Raw genomic sequence first — 16,163 nt, forward strand, 5'->3', positions numbered from 1 at the left:
AAATTAAAGACCTACATGTCTGTTGAGGGCACTGGACTTTTTGCTGTTAAAATAATTGTTGTTATTAACACTGCAGTCACCTGGTATTTTGGAAAATATTCTATAATTTATTTTAGTACAGTAACATTTCATTTCCTTTGAAACTCTTGCTCATACTAATATGAAAGACACAACAGCCAATTTAAAAATAAGGTTATGATGACGTTTCATGTATTTTTTTGTTTGACCAAGCTATGCAGAAAAAGAGGGATTATTCTTTGGCGTGGGTAGTCGTAGTAGTAGTACTTTAACACACAAGTCTTGACTATTAAAAACAAATACCACTTAAGAACTTTTAACAATAATGTTCTATAGAGACCTTGTTTGCACAATGAAATAATGTTAATACACGGCTGCACCTCTGCTCATGTAAAACTGGTCATCAGTGGTGAAGCAGAATGATGGTAATTCATAAGTTGTCCATTGTTCACCATTGCTCACTAACAAGCCTCGGAGTGTCATTCGTGCAAGGAATGAAGTGAAAGGGACTGATGTCAAACAGCTGGTGCTACCAGAAGGAGCAGAGCATGACACCGTGAGAGAAGAGACTGGCCACAACCAGACAGAACAGAGAAATGACACAATGAGGAACAATTCACAGTGGTATTTTAGGAATGGGTAAGTAGCAATTCTCTCTCTCTCTCTCTCTCTCTTTTTTCTTTTTGCACGTGTAAGGGCTTTTGCTTCCTAGAGAAAATACTGAAATAAAAGCTGCTGCTGCTGCTGACAGTTGTGGTATTGCCATATTATTATTACTGACTCTTCCTTATGAAACATCAAGGACATTTATAAGACAACACAAGAATGTTGCTGGTGACATTTCTTTTCCAGTGAGAGGAAAATGTGATACATTAAAGAAGAAAATGTAAACGGAGAGAAAAGCAAACAAGCATGTGACTCCTAGTTAATTCGTGACAATCTTATTGCTATTGAATACTGTTTATTTAGATGATGCTAAATAAACAGATGATTACTTCCTTCAGTAGTAGTAAGTGGAAGTACAACTGTAAGTAGTTTTGCTTCACTTGAGTTTTATTCAGCTTTACACTTGCAGTCCACTTTGTTTCAGAGATGCACGAACTTCAGACTGCACTATATTAATGATATTCCACTTATTATCATACACTTATTCCACCACTGAGGTACAGTAGGAGCCTGAAATGCATGATTTTGGTGTTTGGTATCATTACCCATGTTTAAAAGGAGAAATAACACAGCAGGAGGTTGCATCTTTGCAACCGAGCTCCCAGCTGCGCATCTTTTTGTGTAACAGCGCCATCATGTGGAGGAAAAAGCAAACAACCCGCGTACGTCATCAATATGCGTGTGTTATTTTTTCCATGTGAAGAAAACATGGGGATCTAGTTATTTTGACTTTCAACGGCTTTTTTTTCGGTATCTGTTAAACACTAAACATAGCATTTGTGAGCAGAATTGTAACTTTTTTTCACGCTTTGACGCTGTGAGTAGCTAAAAGTGCTTTAGCCTAAAGTCAGGTTTAGCCAGCTTTGCTCGCACGGTTTAGCCTGCTAACAGCATGGAGAACACGGAGGAAAATGCCATTGAGCTACACGGAGATGAGGAAATTATTGAAGTCATCGAGCTAAACGAGACGGAGCCTTGTCCTGGTGGGTAGAAAAACAGCTAAATACATCTCATAAGTCACTTTTTGTACATGTAACTGCCAGTGTCTGACCAGAGTTTCTTTTAGTGACTGGAGTGAAACGAGCGAACGACACTTGATTTGTAGGTGTTCAGGGCCGCTTATAATCATCACTTAATATCTTAACTAGTCTACTTTCTCTTCCACTCACAGATGATTTGGCTGATGACCTGGAGGACGTCGACTTTGAGGACACCGGGAATGCAGAAGATGACGATGAAGGCTGGGAGACAGAGGACGAGATGGAAGCTGAGGCTGAACAAGATGACAGCGAGGTGACCTTCTCTAAACACACAGGTGAAGTGCTGCCTCATAGTTTTGTCTCGTCTGCTACGCAACGTCACTCTGTTAAAGGGTTAACTGTGGTTGTCCTCTGTGCAGGCTCCGTGTTTTGTGTGAGTTTGGATCCTGCCACGAACAGCCTGGCTGTAACGGGAGGAGAGGACGATAAGGCGTATGTGTGGAGGGTGAGCGATGGAGAAGTTCTGCTGGAATGCACAGGTGGGTGTTCAGGGCAAAGTGTGTTTGGGTTCATCCTTTGATTGTTCCAATGCTAAAACCTGAGGTCAGCACTGGTGAAATGAAAGGCACTCAGTAATTATTTCAGCTTTAAAACACAGATCCGTGTCACTGACATCAGCTTTGTTTTTTGTTTTTTTTACTTCGCATATGAGTGATCGTAGAATAGATCAGAAGTAATAGGAAGTGGTCTTCACTGTACTACTGCGTAGCAGAAATGCATCGTTATTATTTACATTTTCAGTTTTCTTTTCCTACACACACACAAAACAAATGTTGGGTGTCCAATTTTTGAAAAAGCCTATTTCTATTCTTTGTTTGTAGCTTTTAGCTTTCTGAGATACATGACAGGTCAACTTAGTAATGTGTGACACTAAAATAGTTTATTAAACAATGTGGATTCTCCACAGGTCACAAAGACTCTGTGACATGTGCCATGTTCAGCCATGACTCCTCCATGGTGGCCTCGGGTGACATGAGTGGCATGATTAAAGTTTGGAAAGTGGAAACCAAAGAGGAGATCTGGTCCTTTGAAGTTGGAGATCTGGAGGTGAGGGGCTTGAGCACTGCATCGTTTTGAGAGTTTTGTGTGTCGTGCGTCTGTTTAAGTTTGTGCATCTGCAAGCACTTGAACAAAGTGTTTTATTGAGGCTGAAGGAATGTATAAGAAAATAAGAGGATGACCATTCAGGCTGAGAATTTGTGGTGTTGAAGAGGAAGTGAGTGATCACACACTCTCCCCTTGCTCAACCACCACTGCTGAGTTGCAACAAAGCTTACAACCTATAATAAGTACACCATCTGCTCAGTGGCCACTAATAGAAAACTGGAGTGGAAATCAGAGGGAAACTGTTTGTGTGTGTGTGTGTGTGTGTGTGTTTCAAGTAGCTGTTAATTTGTGGTTGTCTGCCCCGCTTCCCCCTCAGTGGTTGGAGTGGCATCCCTGTGCTCCGGTGCTGCTGGCAGGAACAGATGATGGCAGTGTGTGGATGTGGAAGATCCCTGCAGGAGACTGTAAAACTTTCCAGAGTCCTGCATGCCAGGCCACCAGCGGCAAAGTCTTACCTGACGGTGAGACATGAGAAAACAAGCCAAAAAAGTCAGGATGCTTTACAGCATATAAAAGTAAAACAGAGAAGACATTGATAAGGCATTGATTTTATTTTCAGTATCTTCCCATACAGCTTCATTCTGGACTGTTTTTGTATTAGCTGTTCTGGATCTTTTTAATCATATCCTATGATAAGAGTGAACTTTGGAGTTTACGTGGAGTGGAATGACTTTTTTCCAGGTAAACGGGCTGTAGTGGGTTATGAGGATGGAACAGTACGTGTGTGGGATCTGAAGAATGGTAACGCAATACATGTCATTAAAGGTGAGTGTGGCAGCTCTAATGTGTTGTTTCATCCAGCTTTTCCTTTTTAGATTTTAGGCTTTTAGGTGATTTTATTTAGGGGGAATGGATCATGGAGCCCATCTGATTACAGTTGGAACTGTAAGGGAAAAAGCATTTTCAAAGGAATAAATAATTCTTTGAAAACCTTTTGCTCCATCTCCAATGGGAAACTCCTTCTGGCTTTTTAACACAGATCATTGGACAGATTTCCATTTCATCTTCTAGAATTCATATTAAAGGAACTGCTTCAGAAAGGATTCAGAGCCCTTCCCATTGTGCACACTTCTTTTGTGTTATAGATTTGATTTTTTAAGTGAAGATTAAAAATCAACAACTGAAATCTCTCATTTACAAAAGTATTCAGTACTTCAAATGTGTATTTTGTAGAAGTGCCGGTGGCAGCAGTAATAACCTTAGTTTCTTGATTAAGTCTCTACAAGCACATCCCCTGCTTCTTGACAGATCATGGATTTTTATGGGCTTTTTATCTTCTTCTTTTCCTTTCGGCTGCTCCCTTTCAGGTGTCGCCACAGCGAATCATGTGCCTCCATCTAACTCTGTCCTCTGCATCCTCTTCACTCACACCAACTAACTTCATGTCCTCCCTCACTACATCCATAAATCTCCTCTTTGGTCTTCCTCTAGACCTCCTGCCTGGCAGCTCCAACCTCAGCATCCTTCTACCGATATATTCACAGTTTCTCCTCTGAACATGTCCAAACCACCTCAATCTGGCCTCTCTGACTTTATCTCCAAAACATCTAACATGAGCTGTCCCTCTGATGTACTCATTCCTGATCCTGTCCATCCTCGTCACTCCCAAAGAGAACCTCAACATCTTAAGCTCTGCTACCTCCAGCTCTGCTTCCTGTCTTTTCTTCAGTGCAACAGTCTCTAAGCCGAACAACATCGCTGGTCTCACCACCGTCTTGAACACCTTTCCTTTCATTCTCGCTGATACTCTTTTATCACACAACACACCTGACACTTTTCTCCACCCGTTCCAACCTGCCTGCACTCGCCTCTTCACCTCTTTTCCACACTCACCGTTGCTCTGAACCGTTGACCCTAAATACTTAAAGTCCTGCACCTTCTTCACCTCTGCTCCCTGTAACCTCACTGTTCCACCTGGGTCCCTCTCATTGACACACATGTATTCTGTCTTGCTGCGGCTAAGCTTCATTCCTCTGTTTTCCAGAGCAGACCTCCACCTCTCTAGATTTTCCTCCACCTGCTCCCTGCTCTCACTACAAATAACAATGTCATCTGCAAACATCATAGTCCAGGGAGATTCTTGTCTAACCTCATCTGTCAGTCTGTCCATCACCAGAGCAAACAAGAAGGGGCTCAAAGCCGATCCTTGATGCAGACCCACCTCCACCTTGAACTCCTCTGTCACACCTACAGCACCTCACCACTGTCTTACAGCTCTCATACATGTCCTGCACCACTCTAACATACTTCTCTGCCACTCCAGACGTCCTCATACAATACCACAGCTCCTCTCTCGGCACCCTGTCATACGCTTTTTCTAAATCTACGAAGACACAATGCAACTCCCTATGACCCTCTCTGTACTTCTCCATCAGCGTCCTCAAAGCAAATACTGCATCTGTTGTACTCTTTCTAGGCATGAAACCATATTGCTGTTCACGAATACTCACCTCTGCCCTTAGCCGAGCTTCCACTACTCTTTCCCACAACTTCATTGTGTGACTCATCAGCTTTATTCCTCTGTAGTTGCCACAGCTCTGCACATCTCCCTTGTTCTTAAAAATTGGTACCAGTACACTTTTCCTCCAGTCCTCTGGCATCCTCTCACTCTCCAAGATCTTGTTAAACAAACTAGTCAAAAACTCTACTGCCACCTCTCCTAGACACTTCCATACCTCCACAGGTATGTCATCAGGACCAACTGCCTTTCCACTCTTCATCCTCTTCAATGTCCTCCTCACTTCACTCTTACTAATCTTTGCTACTTCCTGCTTCACAATAGTCACCTCTTCTACTCTTCGTTCCCTTTCATTTTCCTCGTTCATCAACTCTTCAAAGTACTCCTTCCATCTTCCCATCACACTACTGGCACCTGTCAATACATTTCCATCCTTATCTTTAATCACCCTAACCTGCTGCACATCCTTTCCATCTCTATCTCTTTGTCTGGCCAACCTGTACAAATCCACCTCTCCCTCTTTAGTGTCCAACCTAGCATACAAGTCCTCATATGCTCTTTGTTTGGCCTTTGCCACCTCTACCTTCACCTTACGCTGTATCTCCCTGTACTCCTGTCTACTCTCTTCAGTCCTCTCAGTGTCCCACTTCTTCTTAGCTAACCTCTTTCTCTGTATACACTCCTTTTATGGGCTTTTTATAAATTTGTAAATAAAATTTACAATACTAATTGTTCAGTATGTAAAGGGGACTGAATTCTTTTAGTATGTTACTCCTCCCTACGTAGTTACAAACTCATATACAAACAGGAGAACAACAAACAACAGCCAGTAAGTGAACTATAAATGTACTACAGATTTATAGCCCAATAAAAATTGTAAGACCAACAAAGATAAAATCCTTGTAAACAAATTATATAAGACTCTGTTTTTGGAAAACAGCGTGTGAATAGAAAAAGTAGGCCAAGTTCTAGATTTAAAACTCGCCAGCCCTGAGTTTAAAATGGAAAGATAAAACCAGACTTTCTCATATTCTAATTATGGATTTCCTCATCGCAACTGAAACAGTGCAAATTTCTAAGCGGCATCTGTGGCTGAATTAGTGTCTCAGCTGAACTGCGGGGTGGTAATAGTGTCACTGGCCTTTGACAGGTCAGGATGGACACCGGGGGGCGCTGACCTGCCTGGTGTGCAACAAAGATGGCTCCCTAGTTCTGACAGGTTCGGTGGACGGCTACGCCAAGCTCATCAACACCACCACGGGCAAGGTGGGTGTCATAGGAGTATAACGAAAGAAAAGGAAAAATAAACACGGCCTTAAGTATTTATGGGTTTCCAATATCGGTGTGTGTGAAGGTTGTGGGAGCATTTTCTGTGGAAGGAGGCAAAACAAGCGCATCGAAAGACGAGGAAGAATCCAACTCTGTGGAATCTGTGGGGTTCTGCAACGTGTGAGTTGTGAAGCTCCAAAACGTGCCTTGTTCCAAAACAAGACAAAAATTTTAGTCTAGTACAGTTCTATTGTTGTAAAAAACTGTTTGTTCTCTACTGTCGTTCCCAGTCTGCCTCTTGTAGCAGTGGCATACCTGGACGGGACTCTGGCCATATACGACCTGTCAACACAAATCCTAAGGCACAGGTGCCAACATGAGGTGAGACCCTGCAGAAACAGAAGCTGGTGATATGTTTTGGCTCACTTACCTTTTGGCCTATGAGTACAGCAGCCAGTGTGTTAGATGGTTAGATACTTTATTAAAGCCCGGAGGGAAACGTTTGTGTTGCAGCAGCCATTACATAATAATACAGTATGTATACATACATACATACATACATACATACATACATACATACATACATACATAAGTTATAAGATATCAATAAAGAAAAAAAGGGAAAGTAATAACAATACTATTGATACACTGTGCAGCACTAGTATTTGCAGCCACTAATACCAGTTTAACCACATTGCAAACCAGGTGTTTCCAGGGTCAGAATGATGGTCGTAACCAAACCAAACCAGAAAAAAATGGGTTCCGCATTAAACTGTTCACAGCTGCTCTTGTTAACCAAAACTCCGGTCTGTGTTCCACCAGGCTGGAATTGTTCACCTGCAGTGGGAAGAGTCTTCTTCGGTGGTGTCCACCTGCAGCTTAGACGGAGCGCTGCGTTTATGGGATGCTCGTTCTGGCAACCTGGTCTCTGAGTACCACGGTCACACTGCGGAGATCCTGGATTTCACCATCAACAGGTACGACTCCACTGACGGATGCGTATTACCGGCGCAGTTTGGTTGAGATCAAACAGCAGAGTGGCTGCAGGCACTGAATGCTTTACCTCAAGCCCACTTCAGTAGGTGTAGCTGCTTAAGAAAACGTAGCATTAATTTAGTTTTGAATTAAAATACACTGTAATGTACTGATGTTATAAAGCAGTTTGAGTCTGAAGAAATTTAACCAACACTTCCTCAAACACTGCATTTGTCATTTTCCTGACTTGCTTGACTTGACTTCAGCCTCGATGTCATTTTCCGTATCTTCTTCAGGGAAGCGACTCTCGCAGTAACAACCTCAGGAGACAACCAGGCAAAAGTCTTCTGCCTCCAAAGACCTGATCGGTAAAGAGAGCTGGAAGAAAATGGACAAAGAGCGGAGGAAATACTTCAGGAGAAATGGAGACATTGGATTGATCAGACTTTCTGTTGTCTAACTGTGGAGAACATTCCCCCCTCCTCATTTTAAAATACCCTCCTGTGTAGGATTGTAAGCACCTAAAATATTATTTTTGTTGTAATGATTTTTTCAGTTGTTTAATTTACAGCACAACCACAACTTTAAAAAAAAACCCCAGCACATATTCTCATCTACACAGGAGTCTCAAGTGTCATTCTTTAAAAAAAAAAAAACTGTTATGTTTCTAAAAGAAACCAAACAGAGAAATTCAAGTGTGATGCATTGTGTTGTCCTGCCCTTGACGTCCCCTTTAATTTTCTGTCCTCAAAAGGGTTTTTGAAACTTGCCCAGGAAAAAGGGGAATTCCCCTTAGTGTCCACCATCATTTTTCCCGTAATGGGACTAAATTTCTGAAAATCTCAGTTGTGTGTCTTCCAGCTCTCAGACAGATTGCTCGGCCAGGAGTTATCCTGCCAAAATGTAAACTCAAGTGTAAATACAAAATAATAATTAATATACTTTCTTCTGGGTAACGATTAAAAAGAATTTTCATCCAAGTGTGACTAATGTCCCTCTGTACGTCTTAAACACTTACAGTAAACCTATTGTCACAAACCTAACCCATCTGTCAAAGTAGTTTATTCTTGAACCTATTTTCTGCTTTGTGCATAGGTTTAGCTCAGATTTAAAGATAAAATTGGTCATGATGACCTGGCCAAAAGATGCAGCAAACAGGAAAATGTTTATGAAATGAAGATGTGTTTAGACTGTATCAGTGATGGAAGTTTTTACTCAGATCTGTTTTATCAGATAAGAATAAAAGGCGGACGTGAGTCAGACCGGAGATGACAGGACACTTAAGGAAGTAGCTCGTCCTAAAACTACACTGTAGATATGATTAAAGCTAGAAAAGTGCAGCTGCGGAATTGGTGAGTAATTAATACTTTTTTATTTCATAGATTATGTTCTTTATGGTGTAACAGGTCTGTTCATCTTCATGTCAAGCTGCTTTTGTGCTCGACTCGTTAAGAATAGACACCAACTTAACGTCACAAAATTGCCTACAATGGTCACGAAGCAAAATTTCAAAATGGTGAAACCTCAGTTTCCCACGGCATCAAAGCAGGAAACACATTTTTAAGACGTTAGTAAGTTATAGTCAGTGCTCTGCTCTGCGTTTGCTGCCAGCTGCTGAAATTTTGAATCAACAGTTACGGCAATAAATTGGTTTTAGTCCACAGTATTAAGTGAAACGATGACATCAAGACATGTCAAAGACATCAAGTAAAATTTTTGCCAATTTTTTTTACAGATTTAAGTTTTAATCATGTATGTGATTAAATTACTTTATTGTCTTTTCTTATTTAATTCACTTACTAGTTCATAACACACTCTAATTGATTTATCTTTCAACATCTACAGCAAAAACTCCATACGGGCAACAATAAGTCACGACAAGTGTGTGAACAACGAATGACAAAGTAAAACACAGTTGTAATGAAATAAAACGCGTCTCCAACCCAGAAGTTACCAATTTAGACAGAATCTTGAAAAATCAGTGTTTCCAAATATTATATGTATTTAGATTATTATTCAGATTATCTAGAATTTTTAGTTCTGATGTATTTGGGGATTGTTAATTATCTGGATGGAGTGAAATCATGTAAAGCATCAACTCAGCAGTTTCTGGGTTTCTTCTTCGTATGTCAGAGCTTTAATATAGATCAGGTTGCCATTAGGAGGAGAGCATGACCTTGTATGGTCATACAGTGAACTTCTATACTGTGGCTTCAGAAACTATTAAGGTCGACGCATCTACGTGTGTAAGAAAGTCACAGTATTACTGGTCTTTATTGGTGTGTTTCTGGTCGAAGGTTACACACCTCTGCACTTCACAGTCCACTGGTTTCAGTTCTGTTGTTGAGTGTGAGATTTGGTGGTGAGCCGTCAGAGCTTTGATGGGTTACCCACACCCTGAGGAAGACCAGACTAGCCTTCGACTGGCCTCCTGGTCTCAGCTCTTTGCTCTTAGTCTGTTCTTAAAACTCCATTGTTCTGTTCTTTTTCTGGCTTGTTCCTCTGTCAGTGGGAGGAAAAAACATGTTATCCTATGCACCTAAGTGCTTCTTCCTTGTACCTGGACTCCTGGATCACCCTCAGTGTAAGTGTCTGAATGTGCAATGCGTGAATTCAGGAAAAACTTGTGCTAAACTTCATTTGAGTCTGTATGATACAAGAAAATGCGTTGCAGGCTTTGGCACATTGTAAAATTGGGTTACGCCCAACAGTCTTTCAGCAGCACTGTGACCTACAGCAGCGATGTTGCTCAACACCAGTACAAACTTGGGGAAAATAACACCTGTTAAGTGTGGCATTCAGTGGCAGCGGGATATTTTCCTCGTCTGTCACGGCAGCGTGTTTGGCCACAAAGGTCATCTTATACGGAGACAAACGCTGGGATTGGCCAGAGGGATTATCACTTTAAACCTTGATGAGGCTAAAGCCCGATCTATTAAACTGCAGCTCGTATTCTCTGCAGGCTGCTGCGCTGATGACAGATGCCAAACAAATCTGCCGAGGACAGGTGTGGCTGCCAAGACAAACATGCGTGGAGGAAGACGAGGCAAGTGACAAACACATTAACAATACATCTGTTCTATAAAAAGTGTCAGGAGAAAAACTTTCCTAAAGCATTTGTGAAGATCGAAACTTTGTACTTTTTCATTTTGAAGTGGTAAAATTTTTTTTACATTAATTGATGTTTGAAATCTTTTGTTGAAACATTAGAACGTTTTAACTTGTGTTACGCAAATACAAATTGGCATGAAGCTGAGTTTTACTTTTACTATTTGCACTGAAAGAAGTAGAAATGTCAATTTAATCACAAGGGTTGGGTGGTAATAAGGCATCAGCTGAAATAAAAAAATAAAAAAAAGAAAGTCAAAGCTGAAGCACTGAAAAAAAGTTGAAATGTCAGCCAAAGTAATAAATTGAGCTCAATTGAAGTGTTAGGTCTCAAAAAAAAAACAATTGCCTCAAAACTAACAAACTGAAAGACAAAGGAGAAAAATTATAATCTCAGTTGCCAGTTTATGTGGTTCATCAAGTCAAACTCAGTGCTTCAGTAAATTCCCCCTTTATGAAGGTTATAATGATCAGTTTTTGTTAAATTATATATTTTGGGTGTATAAAATATTCTATTTGTACAATGTGTTAACTGTAGTTGGACGTACTGTACATGTCTCCACTGACAAACGTGACTTAATGCTCTGTTAATTAATAGTATCACATGTTTCCACTGTATATAAAACAATCATGATAAGATCTTCGTGAAGCAGCCGGTGTGGCATCAATGCCAAGGTTTGCTGCTAGCTTCTTTGTACTGTGAAGCTGTTGTAGTTTCATGTCCAAATTATCTTCCCTGCGTAGTGTCTTCCGAGACGTCCTCGGGCTCAGGAACGCTTGTGTTTAAAACCATTATCTGACTGCCGTTCATCCGTCTCCCACGCCAGCTCCAAACTATCAGTGCAGGAGTCTCCTGTGTTTGGCTGAAGACACAGGTCACCACCAGCCTTCCATCCAACGCGCTTTTTAAAGATGAGATGTCTGGGACAAGTACACACGTGGTATATATATGTTTAAGTCAGTGCTGAGCCGAATAAATAGAGCAAATACATCTTAGCCTTTGTTTTGACCTACTTATAATATGGCCTCTATATACTACAAAGTCTGGGATGCAGGTACATTAGCAGATTGATATTTAAAAATTAAATCAGTGCTGCAAAAGATTAAAGACAGTAACTTTTACAGTATTGTCATTTATTGTCATATTCTAACAAAGTACACCTGAAGCACTGGGCTGAGTGTAGCAGAGTTGTAGCAGGGTGTAGCAGAGCAGGGCTTAGTTAATGTTTGCTTACTGCTAGTCACAGTGTGTATTTACATTTATGTACAGTTCATTTATCAATTTTACAAAAATGCAGGACGTGATGTGCGAAATGATGAGATCTAAAGTGTTTGTAGGTATATTTTTCACTTTGGAGAGACTATTATTTCAGGGGATCCAAATCCTGGTCCTCGGGGACCCGTCCCTGCCCTGCTTGGTTTCCAACTATCCCTATTCAGTCAATCAGAAGCTGGAATAAGGGTGGGTGGGAGAAGACGAAGCAAAATTGGTGTTTTTCAGCTTCTGATCTGCGGAACCAACCTGATGCTGAATTTGTAGGGATAGTTGGAGAACAATCAGGTCCCTGTATTCATTTGTGCTAAGCTGTGTGTCTGGAGTGTGATACTTATCCAACAGAGAGATATGAAAGTTAATAACAATCTTTCCATTTATTTCTTGGCTGGAATTACGTGAAACTGCCATTTAATAACCGTGTTCTATCAGCCTGCATTGACTATTTCACTTGACAGTCACATGACATGTTATTTGTGTTTCAAATTGGGTTTTAAATCCACATGTAAAATAAAATGTAAAGAAGCACAATAACTTTGCTTCTGATTATGAAAATTGTTCAAGCTGAAGCGCAGTACATCTGTTCTCTCCGTTCCACTTTAATAAACGTTTACGCTGCCTTTAGAATGCTTCATCGACCTGTGTGCTTATTTATTCATAGGACAGATCGAGAAACTCGTGATTTATGTTGTTGAAAACAGACTTTTAACTTGTAAATGGGCAGCAAGGACGAATCTTTGAAATGTTTTCTTCACTTTGTGCACTAGTTGCAGGTCATGAATATCTATGATGCAATAGCTTCCTTAGAGCATCTGGAGGCCATCAATAAAGCCGTGAAGACAAACCACATGCTCACGGATGTCAACCGGGAATGTCGAATCATTTTCGGCCTGCAGTGATTAACAGTTTTCCCATCTTCCTCCATTTATGGATGAGCATGCGGGGCCCTGATGGATGGGAGAAGAAGAGCAAAACAAAATGAGTTAGTAGGTCAAGGGTAATGGATATTCCCAGCACATCCTGAGACCCCCCTCAGGAGGATATAACAGTATAAGTGCCTCCTCCTCCTCCTCCTCCTCCTACTTGGAGCACTTCCCCTTTAAAGAACGGGAGAGGAACACTTTACACTTTACACCTCCTGCAGTTGGTGAGGATTTGAAAAGGCTGCAGGGCTTGAGCGGCCTGAAAGCATCTCGAAGGATAAAGAAGAAGCTGCTGTGGTTGCTGATGGAGTCTGCACCTTGTTGGATATGAAGTGCAAGACAAAAGGCCAGAAGTTTTCAGGAGAGTGACTAGAAAGCTCAGTTGGATTTGAATTTTCCACGTCAAAGGGGACATGACTTTGCTTATAATCCAAAAAAAGGTAAAAAAAGTCACATTTTAAAGTTCATGTTTCTCTCTTTATCATTATGTATTTCTAGAATTGCATTTTGAACCACATCACTTTCTAGATGACGGCATTGACATTACTGTTTATATTGGATTAACCCCTTTTTGTGGTCGTCTCATATCAGGACAGTTCTGAAAAATAGTTTTAAAATGCAGGAAAAACATAAAGTTTCAGATCAACTGAACAAACCAATGAAAGTGGTTGCATTTCAGCAGCAATGTCAAAGGCGATTAGTGTCGGTGTTAGTGTTGTTTTCACCCTTTAAAGACGGCATTTGCTGAAACTGTACCAGGACTTTGACACCACAATATTTACTTCACTGAACTTGTTCACCCGCAAATTGAAGTTCGCTTTCTGTCCACATGTGGACATAAGTATAATTGCAATATATTATTCAACATACATTTTGAATAACATTTATTGTTTCTGGAATATTCCCGTTCTGAAGAGTTATAATAGACATATATATGTACATGAAACTGTGTCACATACAGGTGCGGTTTATTATACTTCCACTGACTATAAACTGCTGTGTGTTAACGCAACCATAACGTAAACCTTCTAACACATAATACACTGGTTACAAAGGGAGGGGATGAATTATTAACTGAGAGCAGCCTTATGCCCATTGACACAAGCTCTCATCTCAGCAGTGGGGTTTAATTTGTTGTGTTACCAAAACTAATGACTCCAACAAGAGAAAATGTAACACGTATAATATAAGCAAATCTATTCTGTGTCATTTCTCCTGAGGGTTTCACGGGTACAACGAGAGGAAAACAGTCGTAAAAATACTGCACTCTATTGTACACGCTGTGAGAATAAACCATCTAAAGCTTCATTTGTTCCTCTCTCCACACGACAGTGGTCTGAAAGCCAGTGTGAAACTATCCAAAGGATAATTGATCTTGGGTTCCTGTGGTAGCAGCACGACATGGTTAACAGTTAACACGCTTGGGCCTAAACACACTCTACAGAGTTTTCTGTAGCTGTTGGCTGTTGGCTGACTGCAGCAGGCTGAGTGGAGCAATATGTTTTCTAAACCTAAATTATAGAATATGTTCTAGATTTGGTCTTATTTTAGTTTGCACAAACTTCTATAGAATATAACATTTGAAGGATTATATTTTGATTTCAGATTTATTTGGGGAAATAAAGTCCTGAACTGCTGATATTAAAGAAAAATACTTGAATTTCTTACAATTAATACCTTATATGAAGCTAAATCATGTTTTGTGGAGGTTTCTGATGGTTTTTTTATGCCCTGTTGGCAGCTCCATTTTTTCTAGAACAGTTTGTGTTGTTTTTTTGTCAGGCAGCATCTCATAACCTTTTCAGTTTGCTCATGTTTTGCTTTCCCTACAGAACAGCTGGACCTTGATCAGAGAGGAGCCAGACTTCCAGTGAGAGGAAGTCTGCACATTTCACCAAACATGGACCCTTTTCTCTCCGGGGAGCATCTCATCTACACCATCACGGTACCACTGTCGACCTCCATCATCCTGGCCAACACCATCATCATCCTGGGCATCGCCTGGAACCGCCAGCTCCACAACACGCCGAACTACTTCTTCCTCAGCTTGCTGGTGGCTGATATGTGCACGGGCGTGGCACTGCCTTTCATACCACTGATGGGCTTGAACCGGGAGTTAAGCTTCAGCTCCTGTTTGGTGGCTCACATTTTCCCAAACTTCCTCTTCTTGGCCTTCCTCCTCAACTTGGTAATGGTCCACTGCGAACGCTACATTTGCATCGTGGACCCCCTGCATTACAACACCCTGTGGATGCATCGCAGCTTCCCTCTTGCATTGCTTGTGGTGTGGGTGCCGCCACTCCTGTACGCGTGCTTACCTGCCTTTGGCTGGAATAACTGGACGGAGCCACGCTGGAATGGCTGTTGTGAGAGCAGCCAAAAGCTCGTACCCCTGTCAAACTGCTCAACCAACGGGACCACCTGCTGCTCGTACAGGCGCGTATTCCCCAACGCTTATATCTACTTGGAGGTGTATGGACTAGTGTTACCTGCTATCCTTACCATTGCTGGCATGACCGGCCGGGTTTTGTGGATCACACGAGGCCAGCTGAAGGACATTTGCCGGCTCCATCGTTCAGTGGAACGAGGAAGTCAGGCCTCGGACAGGGAGCAGAGGCTAAACCTGAGGTACACCCGCTGTGTGGTGGCCGTGTCGCTGACCTTCCTCGCATGCTGGGTCCCCTACCTGATTTACATGCACGTCTGCATAGCGTTTTTAATCAGCGACACCAAGTGGAGCTCCACCACCCACATTGTGCTGTCGTGCACTGGCATCGGAAGCATGGCTGTGGTGCCGCTGGTGCTCGGCCTGGCTAACAGGCAGTACACGGAGCCGGCATGCAAAGTCCTCCTGAAACTCAGAGACCGGTGGAGCAGAAGGACGCAGGGGTCGCGGGATGTGACGGCCTGAGAAAACACAGCTGGCGTGTTGCTGGAGTTGATGAACTGCACGCACATGGGACACAGAGCACATCTGCCAGCGACATATAGCTTTAACATCAGTACAAAAGATGCAAGTGACGAGAGGTTAAATAAAACTGCCATCGAATCGGTATTGTGCTCTTTTAAATGCAGCTCAGAGACTTACGGTGTATTTGTATTTGGCTTTGTGTTGCCTGCTCTGCATCAGCTTTACCGGTCGCAGATTTTCTCCATCCGTCACCCAACTGCCTGCAATGTTTACTCCTACGACCCCCACCAGTGTTTATCTATATACTGGTATGCAAGCTGGAGAGGGGGGACAGAAGCTCCCACAGTCTGTAATACATCTCCAAGACACGGGGAGATTATAAGTTGAGAGAAACGTGCTGCTTCTAAATAGTTTT

The 16,163-nt window shown here is 41.8% G+C and overlaps 2 protein-coding genes across 4 annotated transcripts; both read left to right on the plus strand.

The window, feature by feature from the left end:
• Positions 1-1,347: 1,347 nt before the first annotated feature.
• aamp (angio-associated, migratory cell protein) lies at positions 1,348-8,513 on the plus strand. The gene is made up of 11 exons (XM_067499898.1): positions 1,348-1,667; positions 1,856-1,999; positions 2,084-2,203; positions 2,632-2,771; positions 3,148-3,292; positions 3,513-3,596; positions 6,440-6,555; positions 6,644-6,738; positions 6,849-6,939; positions 7,381-7,535; positions 7,830-8,513. The coding sequence occupies exons 1-11, from the start codon at positions 1,577-1,579 to the stop codon at positions 7,903-7,905; spliced, it is 1,257 nt and encodes a 418-aa protein (XP_067355999.1). The 5' UTR covers positions 1,348-1,576; the 3' UTR covers positions 7,906-8,513.
• A 121-nt stretch (positions 8,514-8,634) lies between these two features.
• On the plus strand, positions 8,635-15,748 carry LOC137125026 (G-protein coupled bile acid receptor 1-like). 3 transcript variants are annotated; one of them, XM_067499902.1, is made up of 4 exons: positions 8,635-8,885; positions 10,496-10,579; positions 12,682-13,277; positions 14,670-15,748. In XM_067499902.1, the coding sequence occupies exon 4, from the start codon at positions 14,738-14,740 to the stop codon at positions 15,746-15,748; it is 1,011 nt and encodes a 336-aa protein (XP_067356003.1). In that variant the 5' UTR covers positions 8,635-8,885; positions 10,496-10,579; positions 12,682-13,277; positions 14,670-14,737. The 3 variants fall into 3 exon arrangements, with proteins under 3 accessions (XP_067356003.1, XP_067356004.1, XP_067356005.1); XM_067499903.1 differs by lacking the exon at positions 8,635-8,885 and having other exon boundaries at positions 10,232-10,579; XM_067499904.1 differs by lacking the exons at positions 8,635-8,885; positions 10,496-10,579 and having other exon boundaries at positions 10,606-13,277.
• The last annotated feature ends 415 nt before the right edge of the window (positions 15,749-16,163 follow it).

Source organism: Channa argus, chromosome 4 (genome assembly GCF_033026475.1).
Source record: "Channa argus isolate prfri chromosome 4, Channa argus male v1.0, whole genome shotgun sequence".
Taxonomy (NCBI): domain Eukaryota; kingdom Metazoa; phylum Chordata; class Actinopteri; order Anabantiformes; family Channidae; genus Channa; species Channa argus.

Excerpts from the sequence above, each read along its gene's own strand:
- LOC137125026 (XM_067499902.1), top strand. The coding sequence starts at position 14,738 with ATGGACCCTTTTCTCTCCGGGGAGCATCTCATCTACACCATCACGGTA.
- aamp (XM_067499898.1), top strand. The coding sequence starts at position 1,577 with ATGGAGAACACGGAGGAAAATGCCATTGAGCTACACGGAGATGAGGAA. Across the intron at positions 6,739-6,848 it reads TCTGTGGGGTTCTGCAACGT|TCTGCCTCTTGTAGCAGTGG; the intron begins GTGAGTTGTGAA and ends TGTCGTTCCCAG. Across the intron at positions 6,940-7,380 it reads GGCACAGGTGCCAACATGAG|GCTGGAATTGTTCACCTGCA; the intron begins GTGAGACCCTGC and ends GTGTTCCACCAG.